Consider the following 22707-nt stretch of genomic DNA (forward strand, 5'->3'; position numbering starts at 1 on the left):
AATCGAAGTTTTTTAGTGTTTACCAACCGAAGTAGAACTTTTGGGGATAAGACTTTGGGGGGCAGAGGCTCTGGTGACACAGATAGTGTTCATTGCTCTATCTTCTCCCCTAAGTACAGTGCCTGGCATTTAATAGCACTCAGTAAATATTGATGAACAAGTGAATGACCAGGTTTTTAGGAAGTCTGGGCTGAGACTCTGGGTGAATATGCCATGCCAGTAAGGGAAGTCTCTAAGGAGTGTTTCTATCCTGAGTTGTTGTTTTGAGCCACAGTAGAGCCATTGGATGGTGAAGAGTTTCTGGCTCTGTTTAGGCGTGGAGAAGAGAAGACTTAGGGAGCTATGACAATTTTCTTTACAGTACCAGAGAGTTGTTGCATAGAGAGGCACAAATCCATTATCCCCATTAGAAAGTATGTCCTACTCCCCTGATAATGGGCGATAACTTCTATAATTGTATTGCTGCGGCCTTTGTACCAGAAGTTACTACAGTTGTAGAAAAGGGGGATGTGGAGGGGAGAGAGTTTGGGAGAGAGACGTGAGGAAATGTGATTCAAAGATGTTTTTAGGGAAGTTGACTCAAACTACCATACTTGCTCAGTTTTTTCCAGGTATGGCAACAGCAAAAGAAAACTAAATTCTTTCTACTGTGGTTCATAGGCAGATTTTTTGGCCCAATATCAATAGGGCTTTTTCTTTTTCAATTTTACTTTTATGTAAGTAGTATTACTTGCTTTAAAATATTCAAATAATGCCCGTAAAGCAAAAGGTGGCCTTGGTTCACCCCCTACTCTCCTATCTAGTTTTCTCTCCAGAGGTCACTAACCACTGTTATCAGTTTAGATTTTTCTTCTAGACTTGTACTGTGGAGTACAGTAGCCGCTAGCCACATGTTGCTATTTAAATTTAAAGTAGTTAAAATGAAATAAAATTTAAAATTCAGTTTCTTAGTCACAGTAGCTGCATCAGGGATCAGTAGTCATGCGTGGCTGGCAGCTACTGTACTGGACTGTGCAGTTCCAGAATATTTTTTTCTTTGTAGAGAGCCCTGTGTAAAACTTCATAGCCTTTCGTAAATGGCATCAAAATGTACATGTTCTGCAATTGTTTTCATTAACAGTATGATTTGGAGGGTTTTTTTAAATTAGTGAGTATATGGTTTCCTTCATTCTTTTTAACTGTTGTATAGTATCCCATAGTATTATGCCATACTATATTTATTTCAGTATGGTATAATTGGATGTTTTCAATTTATTACTATTGTAAACAATGCTAATAGATGTTTTCTATGCACATGTGGTCATTTTTCTAGGGTAGATTTCAAGAAGTGGAATTTCAGGGTTGAAGAATGTGATTCTCTGAAAATTTAAAAAGTCCTTTCTAACTGTAGGAGCTCTGTAAAGATGAAATGAATTTTTTCTTAAAATGGTGAACTTCATTGGAAATCATAGTTATGTAACTTCAGGAAGAGACCTTTGAGGTCATCTTGTCACTCCCTACTTCTTATGCATGAAGAAACAGGCCTGTAGAAGTGATATGGCTTACCCCAAGACATTTCAGATAGTGAATGGCAGACCCTGGGCTAGAACCCAGCTCAGTGTTTCCAGGTTTAGAGATCTTTTCAACATATGGTGTAAAAGGGCTTAAATAGTCTTCTCTCAGAAATTTATGAAAGAGATTCCTGAATTAGGGAGTGGGGGGAAGCTTACACCAGCCAACATCTAACCATTATGAGTCAGAGGCTAATTTTATAATTGGGTCTGTAAGGTTGAATTGTGTCTTTAAATATTAGAAATTTGAGAAGCAGGGACTGGCTCTTCAAAGGTCAACTGTGGGAATAGCATTTTCTAAAGTACTTAAGCCTATTACATATGATCTTGGACTGGTAAATGGATTGTTTTGGATCACATAAGCTAGCTTCAGTCTTTGCTACCTGTTGCCTTTATTACTTTAAGCAACCTTACCTACTGATATCACAATTATATTTTTATATAGTGGATCCACTATAACAGTTTTACCAAATGATAGCAATGGAATATTTTTCTTTAAGTAGTAGCTATTTGAGTAACTGGGTATTTTGAATCTATATTTAAATTTTAGAGTCTTTGTATGGTATATATTTAGATATCTTGCTGTCTGTCAGCAGACCATTTCTTTCCAAAGGAAACCAGGTGAGAGACCCAAAATCTATCACCATCATTAGAAAACCACTTCACCATGAATGCATCTCTGATAATGTATCAGTAGTTGTTAAATTTGTATTTTTATAGCTTTATTATGAACAGGTTGCTTTAGTGATCGAGGAAGAGTTTTATAAGAGAAGTGTGCTTTGGAGGAAAGCTTATGTATCTGATCTATTTTTTTCAAATATGAAAACAAGGATAAAAGCAATGACAATGGGAGTTGAAGAAAAAAAGTGACGTGACTTTTTAAAGCTTTGAATGTAGATTACTAGTGGGTAAGAGGAGCTAAGTTACATGTAGCTTTTCATGAGTGCTTTGACTTAAGGCTCCAGTACCAGATAAATTCTGGGAAGTATGGCTGTGGAGTTCTAGGGATGGTTTAGCCAGTGCTAAAATGGAGTGTCCTTAGGAAGTCAGGTTCAAGATTGTTCTTTGCTGGAGAATGCCTAGTAATCTTGGATAATTTAATCAAATCAGGCTACCAAAAGGTGAGATTTTTTTTCTTCTCATTTTGAGAAGGCTATACATTTTGGTGCCTTGTAAAGAGTAGCTGTCAAGGGGAGTAACCTTAAGCTGTTCTTTACCAACGTAAGATACCAAGTTGTATAAATGATAGGGAATGTAAGGGAAGATATGTGAAGGCAAATATGGAAGCATTTAATATTAAAATAATAGTTTCTTAAAAAGTTACTTACCTTTGGTTAAATATCCTGTTTTATGCTTATCAAGAATCTTAAAGCAACAAACATATATTGTCCAGCACTGGGAAATATAGCCATTATTTTGTAATGACTTTAAATGGAGTATAACTGTAAAAATATTGAATCACTATGTTGTACACCTGAAACTAATATAATATTGTGAATCAACTATACTTCAATTAGAAATAAAGAATCTTGCCCAAGTCTTGGCCAATTTGGTGTTCAAGTGATGTGGTAAGGGCATCCATGTGGTGGAAGAAGCTAGCAACAGTGATGGGAGATGGGTTACATACATACATACATACATGCATGCATTCCCTCGCTCTGCCCTCTGAGAGGATCTTTGAGCAGCAATACGCAAGACAGTGAGTACACTTAGTGTCCAGATCTTAGCTTCTAAATATCATTCTCTGCTAAAAGGAATCAGTGTTCCTTGGAGAAATGACTGATTCCAGGACTGGGACAAGTAAAGCACAAGATGAGCTTGGAATATTTTGAGCCAGAATGCAAGGAAGTGCTCAGAGAATAATGGAGATATGTCAAAAGAACACATTATTTCATAGTGTCTCCTCTCAAAATACTTTAAAAAAAGTCTTGTTTTATTGAATTTTGTGACTGGCTTTCGAATAAAACTTATTCTTGTGTAAATACCTGACTTTGCTATAGACTAACACTCTATGTAGTAACAGTTGGGGGTTTTATTAGTTTGCTGTGCTTTAAATTTTAATGATTAAATTGTGAGAAATTATTTTACAGATTAGGAAATAGTTTTAGAATCTGTGACTTCCCTATGGTTGTACGGTTAGAAAAATACCAGAAAGGGAATTCCCTGGAGGTCCAGTGGTTAGGACTTACCGCTTTCACTGCCGGGGCCCAGGTTCAATCCCGGGTCGGAGAACTAAGATCCCTGCAAGCCCCGTGTGGCCAAAAAAAAAAAAAAAGTACCAGAAATATGTTTTGTGTCTCTCTTTTTCTAAATGGTGCTTTATTCAACAGACTGTTTAGTAAATTTTACTTTCAAGCTTTTGGCAAGCAATATAAGTAGAATATTTAAGAAAGAGGCAAGATATGGTGTACATAGGAAAAAAATTGAAAAGGCCAAAAAAGTTAAACTGACATAGAGAGGATAGTCAATATAAAATAGCTACATAGATTTACTTCTTATATTTCTATAACTTGCATACAGTCTGCATGCTCATAAGCCTTTACTCCTTTTTGTAGTAATATCTGATAGCACATAAGATCTCTTCATCAAGAAATGAAATGGCCAAATGTAGGTGTTGGCATGGTTGATTTTTAAGTACTGTAAAGGTCTGTGGGATATGTATGACCAAATGTTAAGCAGTGATACGTTCTCTGGAAGTTTTTTTAGTCTGAGGTATCTTCTGATACCTTATGTCAATGCCTCAGTCAAAAATAGAATCTTCAAGTTTTAGAAATATTTGGATATTGGCCTGGTAGTGATTAGTTCAGATTATATCAGTAATATGGCTTGTACATTTTCTGGTAATTAATAGCTTAGTTGCATTGTCCAGATCTGCCAGTAAAGATCAAGAATATTAAGCATGTTTTCAACCCAGGTCCTGACTAGAAGTCATTGTTGTTTCCCAATATCCATTCGCCTTATATTCTTTTTAGTAACAGTACCCATCGTGTTCTAGTTAGGCACATGATTACCTAACTAGAGACTTTCTTAGCCTCTCATATAGGGGTGGCTATGTGACTAAATATTGGATAACAGAATGTGAGCGGAAGCAATGTATATGACTTCCAGATCACACTATAAAAGGCAGCTGCTTGTCCTTTGCTTCCTCTTCCCTTTTCCAGGGCTAGACTACCTGTATTAAAAGAGTAACCCATTTTCAACCCTATAAATTAGGGCAGTGATGAAAGAGCAACAAGATATAAGATGATAGATCCCTCGATCTAATACAGCGTTAGAGTACCTACTTGGCTTGGACTTCTGTCACGCTCAAGATATTGCTAACAGGCCTGTGTTAAAGTAAGCAATTTCCTGGCTTGATGCAAGTGCCATTTCAGTTTTTTCATTGTCATTTTTTCCTCTTTCTTATTTAGCAAAAATGTTCCAGGCCAGTCCTTTACAGACCTATGTTCTCTTTCTTCAAAGCAACCTTTGAAATGTTCTTTCTCTTGAATCTCAGATGATCCAAAGATAATTCAGAAATACCTTTGACCATATAATCTTGAAACCAGTGAATAAATCTCATGTTTTAGTGTCTCCCACAGAAACCTAGGTACATGTGCACAGATGTATGTTAAATGAGTTAAGAAAATAGCATGGTGCATAGTAGTTTTTTTCTGAGGAGTTAGGATAGGGGCGAGATAGCATTTTAATGACAGAAAGAAAAGTGGGAATATTTAAACACGTGTTAGTTAATTATTTCTGTTTAACAAATTATGCAGTTTAAAACCACAAACATTTATTATCTCATATTTTCTGTGGGTTAGAATCCCTTTGTGGCTTAACTGGGTCCTTCTGATCCAAGGTCTCTTATGAGGTTATATTCAGGTGTTTGTTGGGGCTACTTGACTGGGACTTGAGAATTTTCACCCAAGCTTACTTGCATGGTTTTTGGCAGGCCTCAGGTCCTTACTGGCCTTTGGTCAGATGCTTAAGTTCCTTGCCATGCCATTTGGGCTTCTCCGTAGGGCTAATCACATAGAGCAACAGAGTCAAGAACACTCAAAATGGAAGCCACAGTTTTCTTAATCTAATCTCTTCTGCCATACTCTGTTCATTAGAAGTGAGTAAGTAAATACAGCTTACCCTCAAGAGGAGAGAATTACACAGGTGTAAATACCAGCAGGTGGGGTCATTGAGGGCCATTTTGTAGGTTGCCTACCACAAGCCATATGCAAAGATCTATTAAATATGCATTGGTATTTTAGCTGAGTATTTTGCCTTTTTACTTTTATCCATCTTTGCTGGTACTGGTTTTATCTTTACTCACTTATTAATTTCCTTTCACCTGAATAAATAAGACCCATCTAGATCTATCTAGATTAGTCAATTTTGTGTTAATGATAACAATCCTCTCACTTTTACAAAGGAGAAAACTAAGGTTCAAAGAAGGTACGATCGAAAGTCGGACATATTTTAAACAAGGTGTTTCTTGGTTCCAGTGACTATGTTCCACGAATCTTCTCTTTGTTAAGGGACAAATTAGCCCTTTAAAGCCATGTAGTCCTTTAACCTTAAACAAATGATCTAGTCTCTCTAAATCTCTCTAAATTCTCTCATCTATAAAATGAGGGGAACAAGCATTAAAAATATCCACCAGAGAGGGACTTCGAGCTTTGGCTGCATGAAGAGTTTGGTGAATCCTCTCCACAAACACAAAACAAATATATATAAATTTTATATATATATATATATATATATATATATAAAATAACTGGGAAGAATTGCCCAAAACTATTTGGGCTTTGGAAATCGACCAAAAGCACACAACAAAATGAGACGCATTTATTCTTAGGAAAACTACTAGAGCTTCAGGTAAGAATAGTGGAGGTCTACACCACACTTGAATGAGGCCCCTACTGTACCCTCGAACCCCAGTACGTTTGGCAAGAATCAGGAGTTTGGAAAACCAGCAGCTTAGGTGTCTTAAGAGGGTAACTTAGTTTGGGGCAATAAGTAACAACCTGTGTTTGTCAACTAAAAGTGATGAACTTGTTAGGAAAAAAATGGTGAAAACCTACATATTTGCAAGTCTCATGTTGTGGTGCCAGTTGGGATGAGTGGGGGACGAGCTAGGAGTTTAACAGGCAGACCTTGGAAAAGAGAGAACCATAAAGGGATAATAAGCTCTTAACATATCCTTGGCTTACTCTGAAACTATGCATATGTGCAGGGGAGACTTGAGAGTATCTAGCAGAAAGCAAGGGCTAAAGCAGACTTGAGTATAAGCTTTGAATATGCTTTTCCCATCCCACGCACAGATTGGAGAGCAGACTTGAGATGTTTGAGCATATCTTTGCCCAAATAACTAGCTGGAAACTAAGCAATTTAGACACAGGTCGACCTCCCTAGGAAGCCAGGCTAAAAACAAATATGAATAAGAATTAAAACTTGAGCAGAGACATTCAAACTTCAGGGGACTCATATCCTACCATTTAAGGCCAGGGAGATTAAAGTTGAAAAACAATTCTGAAAAGTAAATCAAATTCCAGAGTTGCTACAATATGTTATCTAAAATGTCTGGTTTTGAATGAAAAATTGAGACATGTAAAGAGACAGAAAAAAATGGAACCTATACTGAGAGAAAAGAAAGCAGTTAATAGAAGCTGAGTAGGCACAGATATTAGACTTAGCAGATAAAAACTTTAAACTGCTATTATAAACATGTTAAAAGAATGGAAGGAAACATGATTTAAATTATAGAAGAATATGATAACATTGACCCAACAAATGGGAAATCTCAGTATGAAGAAGTGGAAAGTATAAAAAAGTATTCTTTGATGCTGTTGCAAATAGAAGTGCTTTCTTATTTCATTTCTGATTTGTTCATTGCTAGTATACAGAAATATTTGCTTATTAGCTCTAAATTTTTGTATGTATTTTTTTTTCTGTATATAAGATCATGATATCTGTGACTATGGAACATTTTAATTCTTCCTTTCTAACCTGGATGCCTTTTATTTCTTTTCCTTACATAATTGCCCAGGCCAGAATCTCCAATACGATGTTGCATAGGAGTGGAGATGGTAGAAATCTTTTTCTTGTTCCTCATCTCAGGGGAAAACATTCAGTCTTTCACTATTAGGTATAATGATAATTGTGGAACTTTTATAGATGCCATCTATCACATTAAGGAAGTTTCCTTTTATTCCTAGTTTTCTGAGTATTTTTTGTCAAGAAAGGGTATTGGAGTTCGTCAAATGCTTTTTCTGCATTAATTGAGTTGGTTGGGTTTTTTAAACCTTCATTTTATTAATATGGTTAAATGGATTAATATGTTAAATGGATTTATTTTTGCATGTTGAACCATCTTTGCATTCCTGGGATAGATCCCACTTGGCCATGGTGTATGATCCTTTTAATATGCTGCTGGATTCAGTTTGCTAATACAGTTGACCCTTGAACAACATGGATTTGAACTGTGCAGGTTTTCTTACATGCAGATTTCTTTTCAAGAGTAAATACTGTAGTACTACATGATGCTTGGTTGGTTGAATCCATGGGTGAGGAACCGCATATAGGGAGGGCCAACCAAAAGTGATACTTGGGTTTTCGACTGCATTGAGGGTCAGCACCCCAAACCTCTGCATTGTTCAAGGGTCAAATGTATTTTGTTAGGACTGTTTGCATTTAAATTCATAAGGAACGTTGGTCTATAGTTTTCTTGTGATGTTGGTCTATAGTTTTCTTGTGATGTTTCTGGCTTTGGTATGAGGGTAATGCTAACCTCATAGAATGAATTAGCAAGGGTTCCCTCATGCTCCAATTTTGGGAAGAATTTAAGAAGAATTTGTATTTGTTCTTCTTTAAATATATTACTATTGAGGCCATCCGGTCCTTGGTCTTTCTTTGTTAGAAGTTTTTAGATTACTGATTTAATATTTCTACTTGTTATAGGTCTATTCAGATTTTCTATTTCTTCTGAGTCAGTTTTTTGTAGTTTTTATGTTTCTAGAAGTTTGTCTGTTTCCTTTAGGTTATCTAATTTGTTGGCATACACTGTTTATAATATTCTCTTATAATTCTGTTTTTGTAAGGCTGGTAATAATGTCTCTATTTATTCATGATTTTAGTAATTTGAGTGTTTGCTTTTTTTTTCCCTCTCTTGGTTGTGTTCTTAGCTTCTCCCATATCATACTTCCTCTTTAGGACAGTCCATAACAATGACTCTTTTAATAACGGCCACTTGTACTTAAGATGGTTTTCTGTTTTTAAAGTTGATTTTTCATGGCTGGAAAGGCGGCCACCCCCTTGCCTGTTGTGCCCCCTCGCCCTTCACACAACGCACTTTCATAGGGAACCTGGTGCTAAACCATTTGTAGATGACCTGCTTCTGGGTCAGGGTGTCTTACATAGCAGAGCAGCTCCCTCACTGCGATCTATTTTAAAGTCAGCCCTCGACAGAAAGGATAAATTAAAAAAAAAAAAAAAGTAATTTTTTCTAACTGATGAAGACCTTTTCATTGCCTTTAAAATTTTTAGCGCATATTATGTGGTTCCTTTTTTATTCACAGATATTTTCCAATTTATCCCTGGATGAGCGTTGCCTTTCTGCATCATTGGTTTGCAAGTACTGGCGTGACCTTTGTTTAGATTTCCAGTTTTGGAAGCAGCTGGATCTTAGTAGTCGTCAGCAGGTATGGATTCTAATTCTAAAGAAACACTCAGGTTGACCTATTCAAAAAATATCTTTTTCCTTCTCAGAAATCACTTCTTTCACGCTGTTTTTCAAGATAGTTCAAATGACTGTAATCTATAATTCTGTGCTTTAGTAATTTTTTTTCAAATTCAAGTTGAAGCTAGGTTCCTATGATGAAGAATACATTTTTTAGTTTGGATTGGTAATTTTGGGTTGGTTCTTAATCCTCTTTGTCTTAGTCCTCTTCATTCCCCCCCCCCCCCAGTTTTTACTACCTTTAAAAAGAGTTATTAAACTTTTCATTTTTTGGAGGGGTCATTTTACGAATATTAGTTTAATAGTAGAAAATAAGGCAAACATTTATATAGTGCTGCTGATGTGCCACGTACATACTGTTCAGTGAGCTTTATATGTGTTCATTTGATCAACCATCTTATGAGTTGATACTATCATTATCCCTATTAATTTATTATTATTATTATACTTTTCATAACAGTATACTTATAATGTTATTTTGTGTGAAGAAATGGAAGCAAAATGGAATAAGATAACTCATTTTGTTTTAATTTTTATTTTGATGAATTTTCTAATCCTACCCATTGCCCGACTGCCAATATGTTTATATGGTGGCATAAATTAGGAAAGAAGATAGTTAATAGTGCTTATTACAAATAATTTGTTGGACTTGTTAAATTCTTCCCTTAAACTTGGTTTTCAGAGCTTGGCATTGGAAACATAAAAAAGATATCCAATAAGAATAGGATTTTATTAGACTACTAAACCTGCTCTAAATCCTTCCATGATATTGTTAGTGATGTGCTGCTTAAATGTTTAACAGCTGGCTTTCAAAAACAAATGAGCAAAGAAAAAGCCCTGATTTGTTATATTTTCCAGTTTTTGTTGTACAGATATTTTCACCATGACCCATTTCAAGCTACCGATGTGATGTCACTGAATGTAGTGATATGACTGACTTCGAAAGTGGTATATACTATAGACTTTTGTGATTTGGTACAAGCCAACTCCAACACACCAGTGGTAGCATTTGTGTGTGTTTATAGACACATGTACTTTAAACAAAATAAGCAAGTTCCTGAGCATTTGTGTATGAGTTTTCTTTTTGTTTTACTGCCTCATTGGTAAGAGGTTAAGACAGTTATAGAATTAGTTATTTACCTGTCCAGGTTCATGAAATTTGTGTCCAGGGGGAATGGTGAATATTTAGTTAGTTGTGGCTGGTACAGTGGAGAGAGGTAACGTGAAGTAATCCATTGGCTCTTTACTTCATTAGTCTTGGTTGTCTGAGCTATTTGTTACAAACTCAGACTAAGAAGAGCTTTTCCCCTCTCCTGGTAGTTAGATCTGGAGGTGAAAAAAGAAAAAAAAAAAAAGAGAGGTATGCTGTTTCCAACAAGCGTAAACAAAGGTATTTTCAACCTTGGCTCTTAACTCCTTGTATCCCTCAACACTCCAATTCTTTCCTTTTTCCTTTCTTTTTTTTTTTTAATTAATTAATTAATTTATTTATTTTTGGCTGTGTTGGGTCTTCGTTGCTGTGTGTGGGCTTTCTCTAGTTGTGGTGGCCGGGGGCTACTCTTCATTGCAGTGCATGGGCTTCTCGTTGTTGCAGTGGCTTCTCTTGTTGCGGAGCACGGGCTCTAGGTGCGCGGGCTTCAGTAGTGGCACGCGGGCTCAGTAGTTGTGGCTCGTGGGCTCTAGAGTGCAGGCTCAGTAGTTGTGGTGCATGGGCTTAGTTGCTCTGTGGCATGTGGGATCTTCCCAGACCAGGGCTCAAACCTGTGTCCCCTGCATCGATGGGCGGATACTTAACCACTGTGCCACCAGGGAAGCCCTTCTTTTTCCTTTCTAAATTTCATCATGTGCATTTTCTCTCATCATTATTTTTACACAAAAGACTTGAATAATGTTAACTCTGTTTTCTTTTTTTGGAAATATGATTGGGCAGGGAATGTGTAGAGGTTGGTTTTTAAAATTTGTTTAAAGAATTGAGATGGCCATATGAATTTTTCAGCAGATGAATTTTAAGGTTACTTACAGGTAGCTTTGAGTCTTCCGAGAAAAACTTTTTTTTTTTTTTTGCGGTACACGGGCCTCTCACTGTTGTGGCCTCTCCCGTTGCGGAGCACAGGCTCCGGACGCGCAGGCTCAGCAGCCATGGCTCACGGACCCAGCCGCTCTGCGGCATGTGGGATCTTCCCGGACTGGGGCACAAACCCGTGTCCCCTGCATCGGCAGGCAGACTCTCAACCACTGCGCCACCAGGGAAGCCCTAGAAAAACTTTTTTTTAATGGACTTTTCTATGAAGTCTTCAGTGTGCTGAAACCCAAAATGATATATTGTCTAAGCTATGGATTTAGTTATATGTAATGTATTCTGATAAAAATAGTAAAACAATTGAAATGTATATACTTTGGTAGGTATCATCTCATAATAAGTGTGAAAAGTCAAGAGTCATACATCATGATGGCTGATATATACTATTTGTTGGGTTAAAAACAGAACCAACTCCAAATCTCAATACAATTTTGTTTGTGGGGAGTTTTTGGTGAGTTTGAAAGTTTAAAGTATGTTTTCCTAATAAGGATAGATTTTTAGGCGTTTAATGAAAACTAACACATACATTATCACTTGGTGTTTTCTGACACCAAATCTGTGTTTTTTTCCATTCTGACAACAAATTCTCTGACACCAAATGCGTGTCCAACAATTCAGTTCAATATGACACTAACTCCTGGAGTTAGTGCAGACCTCACAGGTTAAGGGCTCAGTCCCATAAGACTGTCTCCACTTCATATGCCAGTCACAAGTCCTAGGAGCCACCTATACTTTTGACTGACCAGCTGTAAATTTGGAAGTTCCCCCAACCCTCTCCTTAGGTGTGATAATTTGCTAGAATGATCACAACTCAGGAAAATACTATGTTCACTGATTTATCATAGAGGATGTAAACCAGGACCAGCCAAATGGAAAATACGCATAGGGCAAGGTATGGGGGGAGAGAGTTTGGAGCTTCTATATTGTTTACATCCACATTGACCTCCCAGCACTTTGATGTATTCATCAACCCAGAAGCCCTTCAAATCTCAGTGTTCAAGAGTTTTTATAATCCAGTCTCCAGCTCCCCTTCCCTCCCAGGAAATCGGAGGATGGGGCTGAAAGTTTCCACCCTCTAATCACATGGTGTTTGGTCTTTCTGGTGACCAGCCCCCATCCTGAAGCTATCTAGGGGCCCCAACTTAAGTCATTTCATTAGTATAAACTCAGGCATAGTAAAAGGGGCTTGTTAAAAATAACAAAAGACATTCCTATCACTCAGGAAATTCCTAGAACTTTAGGAGCTCTGTTCCAGGAACTGGAGACAAAGACCAAATATATTTTTTTATTATACCACAGTTCTTATTATGCTTTAATATTAAGTAAGAAGGTTTTCTTTTGATTGTGGTTTTCATGCTATAATCTAATTATTATTTATTGGGGAGAATTTAATAAAAGAATAGAATGTAAGTTTCTACTTTTAGCAGATTTTTAAATTTATTGCTTTTCTTCTCTCTCATAGGTCACTGATGAATTATTGGAAAAAATTGCATCAAGAAGTCAAAATATAATTGAAATCAACATTTCTGATTGTCGCAGTATGTCTGATACTGGCGTGTGTGTTCTAGCATTTAAGTGTCCTGGACTTCTTAGGTATACAGCCTACAGGTGTAAACAGCTTTCTGACACCTCTATTATTGCGGTTGCTTCTCACTGTCCTTTACTTCAGAAAGTTCATGTAGGCAACCAGGACAAACTTACTGATGAAGGACTCAAACAGGTAAATTTTAGCATCTATAAAATGGTTTTACTTGTATTAACTCAACATGTTTTCTTGCAGCAACACTTTGAAAGATTGCTATGTTGTAGCAACATACATAGCAGCATACATATTGTAATGTTCAGAGACTAAAATAAGTCATCCTTTTTATGTATCTATGGATATTTGGGTTAGTGAACTAGAGTTCCATGGCTGTAATTGATAAATTAACTTTTTTGTGTTTTTTAATAAGTGCCTGAAATTCTTTGACCAGCCATTTTGTTAATTTATTCCTTTGTTACTTAAATTTTATGCGAAATTTTGCTTTAGGTAACAACAGTATGCAGTTTGGGTCAGCATGAGGTTTTAAAAATTAACTTTTAATTCCTCTTTTATGTTACTAGATGACATGCTTACATGTTTTAAAATATCTTTTAAATGGAAGTCCAAGTTAAGGAGTATAAAATGAAGAAAAAGATGGTAATTACCTATATTAGGTGCAATAATTGGATTAAATGTAGTATCATGTGTATTTTCTGGTTGATTCACTTTCTTTGGAATTGGTATTTAAGGTTTCTTGTCTCAGAGTGGATATTGAATGGATTCTATGTGCCAGTCCCTGAATTTGTGAATATTTTGAATATTTAGTAATATTCCCTCTATTGTACTAGGCACTTTTTGTAGTTTTTATTTAACCTTTGAAATAACTTTGTGGAAATAGTTGATTTAAACTCATTTTGTAAAGGGAGAGATTAAGGCTTAGAGAGATTAAGAAACTTGCCTAATGTGTAGTAGACAGTAGACCTGGGATTTGAAGCTTGGATTCTCCAAAGCCCTACTGCCCTACAGTCTTTCCATTTTTTCCATGCTAATAGACTGTACTCTTCTAGACCTTGAATAAAGGAGCCTGTTCCATGAGGGCAGAGGCTATGCACATGTACCACTCTACCCACAGTGCCCTTGGCAAACATTTGTTGAAAGAAAGAATTAATAATTCCACTCAAGAACTTTGTCAGAACTATTTTTTAAGTTTAGAATTGAGATGTAGTCCTAATAGTTCCCAGGAAAAGCAGAGTATCAGTAAAGTCCTAGACTTAAGTCTGATCTGAGACGAAGTCAGAAATAATATGAAGATCCCTAAATTTATTGATTTATTTAAATATTTATTTATTTATTTGGCTGTGCTGGGTCTTAATTGCAGCACGTGGGATCTTCATTGCCACGTGTGAGATCTTTGTTGCGGCATGCAGGATCTTTTTAGTTGCAGCATGCAGGATCTTTTTAATTGCAGCATGTGGGATCTTTTAGTTGTGGCATGCAGGCTCTTAGTTCCCGCATGTGGGATCTAGTTCCCTGACCAGGGATCAAACCCGGGCCCCCTGTATTGGGAGCGCGGAGTCTTAACCACTGGACCACGAGGGAAGTCCCTGAAGATCCCTAAATTTAAACACTGCATATGAATTAACTGAAAGCTCAGTATTAGAAGAAATTTGGAATGACTATCCTAAATAGTACTAGGTGTGTCAATCCAATTTATGTGTTAAGAATCCTGCAATTTATAAGGGAGCCTATTTTGTCTGCACAGGCTAATTGTGCAACAACAGTCTTACCTGTTGTAATATTTGTCCTGATCTACTTCTGCTATGTACAGGATTATTCACTAGCAAAGCATTTTATGAAGTTCTTAAGTCTGTTAAAACAAATTAATCTTTGAGGTAAATTATAAATTTTATAGACATGGCGTGATTTCTTTGTGACAGAAATTTCCCAGCAAGTTATACTTCACAATGAAACATTTAAAAAAGTCTATGTATTTATTAAGAAATGGATTAAATTTGCTATATATTTAAATTTGATATAACACAAATAGGTACCAGTTGACTAGAGTGCCAAGGGTGTTCCTTGTAAAAATAAGGTCATATTTATGGTTGAAATAGAGGGAAACTAAAAAGTTCTTTAAGGAACAAGACAATATGCCAGTTAAGTATTATGAATTTATCTAATATTTACAGCTTTGAGACTAATTATGTAAATCTTCCCTAGAATGTGAGGTATTTTGGAACCCATTAATTTATGATAGATTAGATGTTTGCTTCAGATTTTTATGTTTTCTGAATTATGAATTAGTTATGTATGAAGTAATAATCTGATAAAAGTAGTAAAATAAATCGTTTTCTTTCTAAGTAATTTTTAAAAGTAATTGCATATGAACCTCATTGCAGTACAATGAGTAATCCTTTCCTATGCTTAAGATGGTGCTGTGGTAGGGTGTGTCCTCTTTTAGCCTCTTTCTTCTATTGGGATAGTGTTACGGTATAGTAGAAAGAGAATGGCTTTCATATATACACAAAATAGAAGTAAAACTTTTATGAAGTAATATATAGCCTTATGAACAGTGCAATTGATATTTTCTATTCTGTACTATTATGTTAAATAAATGTTGATCTTGATCCACTCAGTAAATTAATTTCATGACCCAGTGATATTTGATAAGCCCTGATGTGGACTACATTATACTTTTAGTGAATTAACAACTTAAAAATGTATAATAAAGTTTCAAAAGGCCTAGTATGGAGCTTTCATAATTGATTAATTTTCCTGGTATTTTTTTCTTTTTTACTCTTAAACATAGCAATTGATTGAATTGTTGCTTCTGTAGAGCAAGTTGAAAGGTTTGGAAAGCATGGACAGAGAACTAAAGGAATTCAAGAAAATGATGCATGAACAAAATGAGAATAGCAATAAAGAGCTAGAAAGTATAAAAAGGAATGAAATAGGAATTTTGGTGCTGAAAAGTATAATTACTGATATAAAAAATTTAGTAGAAGGATTTAGCATCAAATATGAGCAGGCAGAAGAAAGACTCAGTGAACCTGAATAGGACAAATGAAATGATCATGTCTGAGGAGCAGAAAGAAGAAAGAATGAAGGAAAGTGAACAGAGTCTAAGGGACCTGTGGGATACCATAAAGTGAAGGGAGAGTGAAAGAGGCAGAAAGAGTATTTTAAGAAATGATATGGCCCAAACTGTTCAAATTTGGTGAAAGACATGAATCTATACATCCAAGAAACTCAGTGAACTCCAAGCAGGATGATTTCAAAGGGGCCTACATTAAAACACATAATAGTCTAATTTTCAAAAGCTAGGGCCAAAGAGAATCTTGAAAGCAACAGAGAAGTGATTCATAGCATACAAGGGATCCTCAATAGGATTAACAACTGATTTCTCATCAGAAACCATGGAAGCCAGAAAGCAGTTGGCTAACATATTTAAAGTGTTGAAGAAACAATGTCAACCAAGAACTCTGTATCTGGCAAAACTGTTCTCCAAGAATAAAGGTGACATTAAGATATTCCCAGGTAAACAAAAACTGACTTGCCTTACAAGAAGACTTGTAGACTTGCCTTACAAGAAGTGGTAAAGAGAGTTCTTCAGACTGAAATAAAAAGACACTAGATAGTAACTGAAAGCCATATGAAGAAAAAAAGAATGCGAGTATAAGTAACCACATAGGTAAATGTAAAAGATAGATTTATTGTATTTTTGGTTTTTAACTATTTTTTTCTATATGGTTTAAAAGGCACATGTATAGAACAGTATTTATAAATCTTTGTTAATGGGCACATAATGTATCATCTGTGGTAATAACCATATAAAGTAGGAGGGATAGAGATGTACAGGAATAGGGTGTATACTATTGAAAGCAACATGGTAATATTCAAATAAGGTTATTATAAGTTTCAGATGTTAATTGTAATCTCCATGATAACCATTAAGAAAATAACTAAAATATATACATGAAAGTAATAAGAAGAGAATCAAATGGTACACTGCATAAAGTCTACCAAATACAAAAAGTGCAGTAATGGAGGAACTGAGGAACAACAATAAAAAAAGTATGAAACATACAGTAAATGAATAGCTAAACGGTGGAAATAAATCATTCTTTATCAGTACTTTAAATATAAATAGATTAAATTCTCTAAAAGGCAAAGATTGGCAGAATAAAAAAAAATAAATCATGCATATAAAGTCTAAAAGAGACTCATTTCAGATACAGACACAATGAGGTTGAAAGTAAAAGAATGGGAAAAGATATTCCACTCAAATACTAATAACCAAACACAGCTAGAGTGGCTATACAGATGGTCCCCAGCTTATGATGGTTCAACTTAAAATTTTTCGACTTTATGATGGTGTGAAAGCCATATGCATTCAGTAGAAACTGTACTTCAGATTTTAAATTTTCATCTTTTCCCAGGCTGGCAATATGTGGTATGACACTCTCTTACGATGCTGGACAGTAGCAGTGAGCTGCAGCTCCCAGTCAGCCACACAATCATGAGGGTAAACAACTGATACACTTATAACCATTCTGTACCCATACAACTGTTCTCTTTTTCAATTTCAGTGAAATTACATAAATACTCAACACTTTATCGTAAAACAGGCTTCATGTTAGATGGTTTTGCTCAACTATAGGCTAATGTAAGTGTTCTGAGCTCATTTAAGGTATGCTAGGCTCAGCTGCGACGTTCAGTGGGTTAAGTGTATTAATGCATTTTTGACTTATGATATTTTCAATTTACGATGGGTTTATCAGGATGTAAGCCCATTGTAAATTGAGGAAGATCTGTATTATCACCAGAAAAAAAAGCAATTTTAAGTGAAAAAAGGTTGCAGGAAACAATGAAGGTCATTATGTATTGATAAAAGTTTCAATTAATCAGGAAGATATAGCAATTATATATGACTCAAACAACACAGCCCCTAAATATATGAAGCAAAAATGGAAAGACTTGAAGGGAGGAAAAGACAGTTTTACATTAGTAGTTGGAGACTTTAATAATCTACTTTCGGTAATGGAGAGAACAACCAGAAAAGATCAACAAGAAACTAGAGGACTTGAACAATGCTGTATGCCAGTTATACCTAACAGGCTACACTCAACAACAGAAGAGTACACATGGAATATTCTTAAGATTAGATGATATTTTGGACCACAAAACAACTTTTAATAAGTCTGGGAAGATTGAAACCATGCAAGTATCTTTTTTGACTATAATGACGTGAATCTAAGAATCAGTAACACGAAGAAATCTGGAAAATACACAAATATGTGGAAGTTAAACAGCATACTCTTGCACAACCAATCGAACATTGAAGAAATCGCAAGGGAAATTAGAAAATACCTTGAAATGAATGAAAATGAAGACACAGTATAGCAAAAATTATGGCAACAAAAATAATATTTAGAGAGAAATTTATAGCTGTAAAAGTTTATGTTTACAAAGGAAGAAAAATCTGAAATTAGTAACTTAATTGTACTCCTGGAGGCACTTGGAAAAGAAGAGCAAACTAAACCCAAAGCTAATAGAAGGAAGGAAATAATGATCAGAGCAGAAATAAATGAACTAGAAAGCAGGAAAATTATAGATAAAGTCAATGAAACCAAAACTGGTTTCTTTGAAAATACCAAAAATGACAAACCTTTAACTATATTGACTAAGAAAAATAGAAGATTCAACTTACTAAATCAGAAATTTAAGAGTAGATATTACCACTAACTTTATAGAAATAAAAAGGATTATACAAGAAAATTATGAACCACTATGTATACCACAAACTGGATCGCCTAGATGGAATGGGTAAATTCCTAGAAATGTAAAAACTACAAAAACTGGCTCAGGATAAGTAGAAAATCTGAACAGATTTGTAACAAGTAAGGAGATGGAATCAGTAATAAAAATCCTCCCAACAAAGCAAAGTCAGGAATCAGATGGGTTCCCTGTTGAATTTGGTTTAACAGATAAAGAAGAATTAATACCAATCCTTCTCAAACTCTTTCAAAATACTTAAAAGAAGGCAACACTTGCTGATTCCTACAAGGCCAGCATTACCCTGATTCTGAAGCCAGACAAAGACACTACAAGAGAAGACAACTACAGACCAACATCCTTAATGACTATAGATGCAAAAATCCTCAAAAAACATAGCAAACAGAAGTCAACAATATATTAAAAGGGTTATATACTATGGCCAAGTATGATTTATCCCATGAATGCAAGGGTGACTCAACGTACAAAAATCAGTCAGTGTAATACACCACATTACCAGAATGAAGGAAGAGACCCCACATAATCATCTTAATTAGCTCAGAAAATGCATTTGGTGAAATCCAACACCTTTTCATGATAAAAAAACACACAATAAACTAGGAATAGAAGGGTCTTTCTCAATATAATAAAGGTCAGATGTGACTAAGCTACAACTAATATCACACTCAATGGTGAATAGCTGAAAACATTTCCCCTAAGTTCAGGAACAAAACAAGGATGCCCAACTTTTGCCACTTCAGTTCAAAATTGTATTGGAAGTTCTAGCCAGAGCAATTAGGAAAGACAAAGAAATAAAAAGCTTCCTAATTGGAAAGGAAGACAAAAAACTATATTTGCAGATAATGTTTTTTATATGGTAAACCCTAAAGAATCCACAAAAAAACTGTTTGGCCTATTAAATGAATAATTTCATTTATCATGGCATCCATAATAATAAAATATTTAGGAGTAAATTTAGTCAAGCAAATGCAAGACTTATACACTGAAAATGGCAAAACATTTTTGAAAGAAAGAGGACCTAAATAAATGTAAAGTCATCCTGAGCTTGTGAATTGGAAGACTTAATATTGTTAAGATAATACTACCCAAAGTGGGCTACAGATTTGATGCAGTCCCTATTAAAATTCCAGTGGTGGTTTTTGCAGAAATGGAAAATCCATCCTAAAATTCATAAGGAATTTTAAGGGATGTAGAAGAGTCACAGCAATCTTGAATCCAAAGAACAAAGTTGGAGGATTCATACTTCTTTATTTTAAAACTTAACTACAAAGGTACAGTAAATAAAACCATGTAATATTAGCATAAGGATTGACATATAGACCAATGGAGTAGAATTGGGAGTCCACAAGTAAACCCTCACATCTGTGGTCAGTTGATTTTTTTTTTACCACAGTGGGAAGAACATTCACTGGGGGAAGGAACACTCTTCAAGAAATGGTGCTGGGAAAAGTAGATGTCCACATGCAAAAGAGTGAAACTGGACCCTAACCTTATACCATCGACAAAAATTAATTCTGAATGGATCAAAGAACTAAATTTAAGAGCTAAAACTGTAAAACTCTATGAAGAATGTATAGGTACAAATCTTCATGACCTTGGATTTAGTAATGGTTTCTTAAATATGACACCAAAAGAATAGGCAAGAAAAGTATAAAACAGATAAGGTGGACTTGATTAAAATTAAAAACTTTTTTTTTCAAATGACATTCTCAAGAGAGTGAACAGACAACCCATAAAATGAGAGAAAATGTGTAGAAATCATATATTTGATAAGAGTTTAATATCCAGAATATATAAAGAACTCTTACCATCCAACAATAACCCCCCCGAACTCAATTGAAAAATTGGCAAAATACTTGAATAGATATTTATCCAAAGGAAAAATACAAATGGCCCTCAAGCACATGAGAAGATGGCCATCATCATTAGTCATTAGAGAATTGCAAATGAAAATCATGAGACATCACTTCACACCTACTCCAATGGATATTAATTAAAAAAAAAAAAAAGCAAAAACCAGAAAATAAGAAAGTGCAGTATGGAGGTTCCTTAAAAAACTACAAATAGAACTACCATATGACCCAGCAATCCCACTACTGGGCATATACCCTGAGAAAACCATAATTCAAAAAGAGTCATGTACCAAAATGTTTATTGCAGCTCTATTTACAATAGACCAGAGATGGAAACAACCTAAGTGTCCATCATCGGATGAATGGATAAAGAAGATGTGGCACATATATACAATGGAATATTACTTAGCCATAAAAAGAAATGACATTGAGCTATTTGTAATGAGGTGGATAGACCTAGAGTCTGTCATACAGAGTGAAGTAAGTCAGAAACAGAAAGACAAATACCGTATGCTAACACGTATATACGGAATTTAAGGAAAAAAACATGTCATGAAGAACCTAAGGGTAAGACAGGAATAAAGACACAGACCTACTAGAGAATGGGCTTGAGGATATGGGGAGGGGGAAGGGTAAGCTGTGACAAAGCGAGAGAGAGGCATGGACATATATACACTACAAAAGGTAAGGTAGATAGCTAGTGGGAAGCAGCCGCATAGCACAGGGAGATCAGCTCAGTGGTTTGTGACCACCTAGAGGGGTGGGATAGGGAGGGTGGGAGGGAGGGAGATGCAAGAGGGAAGAGATATGGGAACATATGTATATGTATAACTGATTCACTTTGTTATAAAGCAGAAACTAACACACCATTGTAAAGCAATTATACTCCAATAAAGATGTAAAAAAAAAAAAGAAAGTGCTTCTTCGGATGTGGAGAAATTTGAATCTTCATACATCGCTAGTGGGAATATAAATGGTGCACATACTGTGGAAGACAGTTCGGTGGTTCCTCAAAAGATTAAACATAGAATTATCATTGGACCCAGGAATTCCACCTAGATGTTTACCCCAAATAATTGAAAACAGTGACTCAAATAGATACTTGTTCACTTATTTTCATTGTATCATTATTCACAATAGCCAAGGGGTAGAAACAACCCAACTGTCCATTAAGAGATGAATGAATGAATGAAATGTATGTCATGCAATGAAATATTATTCAGCCTTATAGTGGAGTGAAACACTGTACATGTTACCACATGAATGAACTTTGTAAACATATGCAAAGTTAAATAGGCCAGACACAAAGAACAAATATTATAAGATTCTACTTATATAAATTACCTAGTATAGGCAAATTCACAGAAACAGAATGTAGGTAGAGGGCTTCAGGGGCTAGGGGAAGTAGGAAATGGGTACTTGTTGCTTAATGGGTAGGGAGTTTCTATTTGGGGTGATGAAAAAGTTTTGGAAAGAGTGGTGTTGGTTGCACAGCACTGTGAATATAATGTCACTGAATTATATGCCTAAATATGGTTAAATAGCAGTTTTCATGTTTGATATATTTTACCACAATAAAGGAAAAAAGAAACATTACTTGTTTTTAGATGCTGAATTTCTGTGAGATAAACTAAAATGTCAGTCTCATCTAATCTATCTTTACATGTTCTAGTGATATTCAGTCAACTAAGTAAAGAGCAAGTATGTAACCTTTATGAGTATCTACCATGGGTAGGGCACTGTTCATATATTCCAACTATATGTTGATACATTTAATTTCTCTTTTGATTCACAGCCACTCTGTGAGATAGGTATTATTTCATTTTTATAGATGAGGAAGCAGTTACAGAGAGACCATAAGTAATTTATCTGAGATAAAGTAATAAGTGATAGGGCTGGCATTCTTATCCAGGGATGTCTTGAGTTCATACTAAATCCACTTAGCTCATTTCCTCCCCTTTTCAGATTACGTGACACTCATTTTATCCCTATGATGATAAGTGATACTTATAATGAGACTGAGAAACTAGAGATCTTGAAAAGCCTCCTTTATCAAATGTGTTACATTTAGGTAGTTTAAGAATGTTTTAAGCATTCTGTTTCTAAATTAGCATCACAATTTGCAAAGGGAAGTAATATTTTGGGTGCTTTCTATATGACAGGCATTGTATTTTGTGCTTTCATATTTTGTTGTC

The 22707-nt window shown here is 35.4% G+C and overlaps 1 protein-coding gene across 8 annotated transcripts in view; it reads left to right on the top strand.

Annotated features, from left to right (window-relative positions):
- FBXL17 (F-box and leucine rich repeat protein 17) overlaps nt 1-22707 on the top strand; it is a 475832-nt gene that overhangs the window by 2969 nt on the left and 450156 nt on the right. For 7 of the 8 annotated variants that reach the window (XM_027100329.1, XM_027100341.1, XM_027100354.1 and 4 more), the window contains exons 2-3: nt 9101-9223; nt 12804-13061. In XM_027100329.1, coding sequence (XP_026956130.1) covers nt 9101-9223; nt 12804-13061 — 381 coding nt within the window. The remainder of the gene's footprint in view (nt 1-9100; nt 9224-12803; nt 13062-22707) is intronic. The other variant, XM_027100336.1, reaches the window with a different exon arrangement.

Source organism: Aethalodelphis obliquidens, unplaced genomic scaffold, assembly GCF_003676395.1.
Source record: "Aethalodelphis obliquidens isolate GAN/ISIS:26980383/991018 unplaced genomic scaffold, ASM367639v1 scaffold4, whole genome shotgun sequence".
Taxonomy (NCBI): domain Eukaryota; kingdom Metazoa; phylum Chordata; class Mammalia; order Artiodactyla; family Delphinidae; genus Aethalodelphis; species Aethalodelphis obliquidens.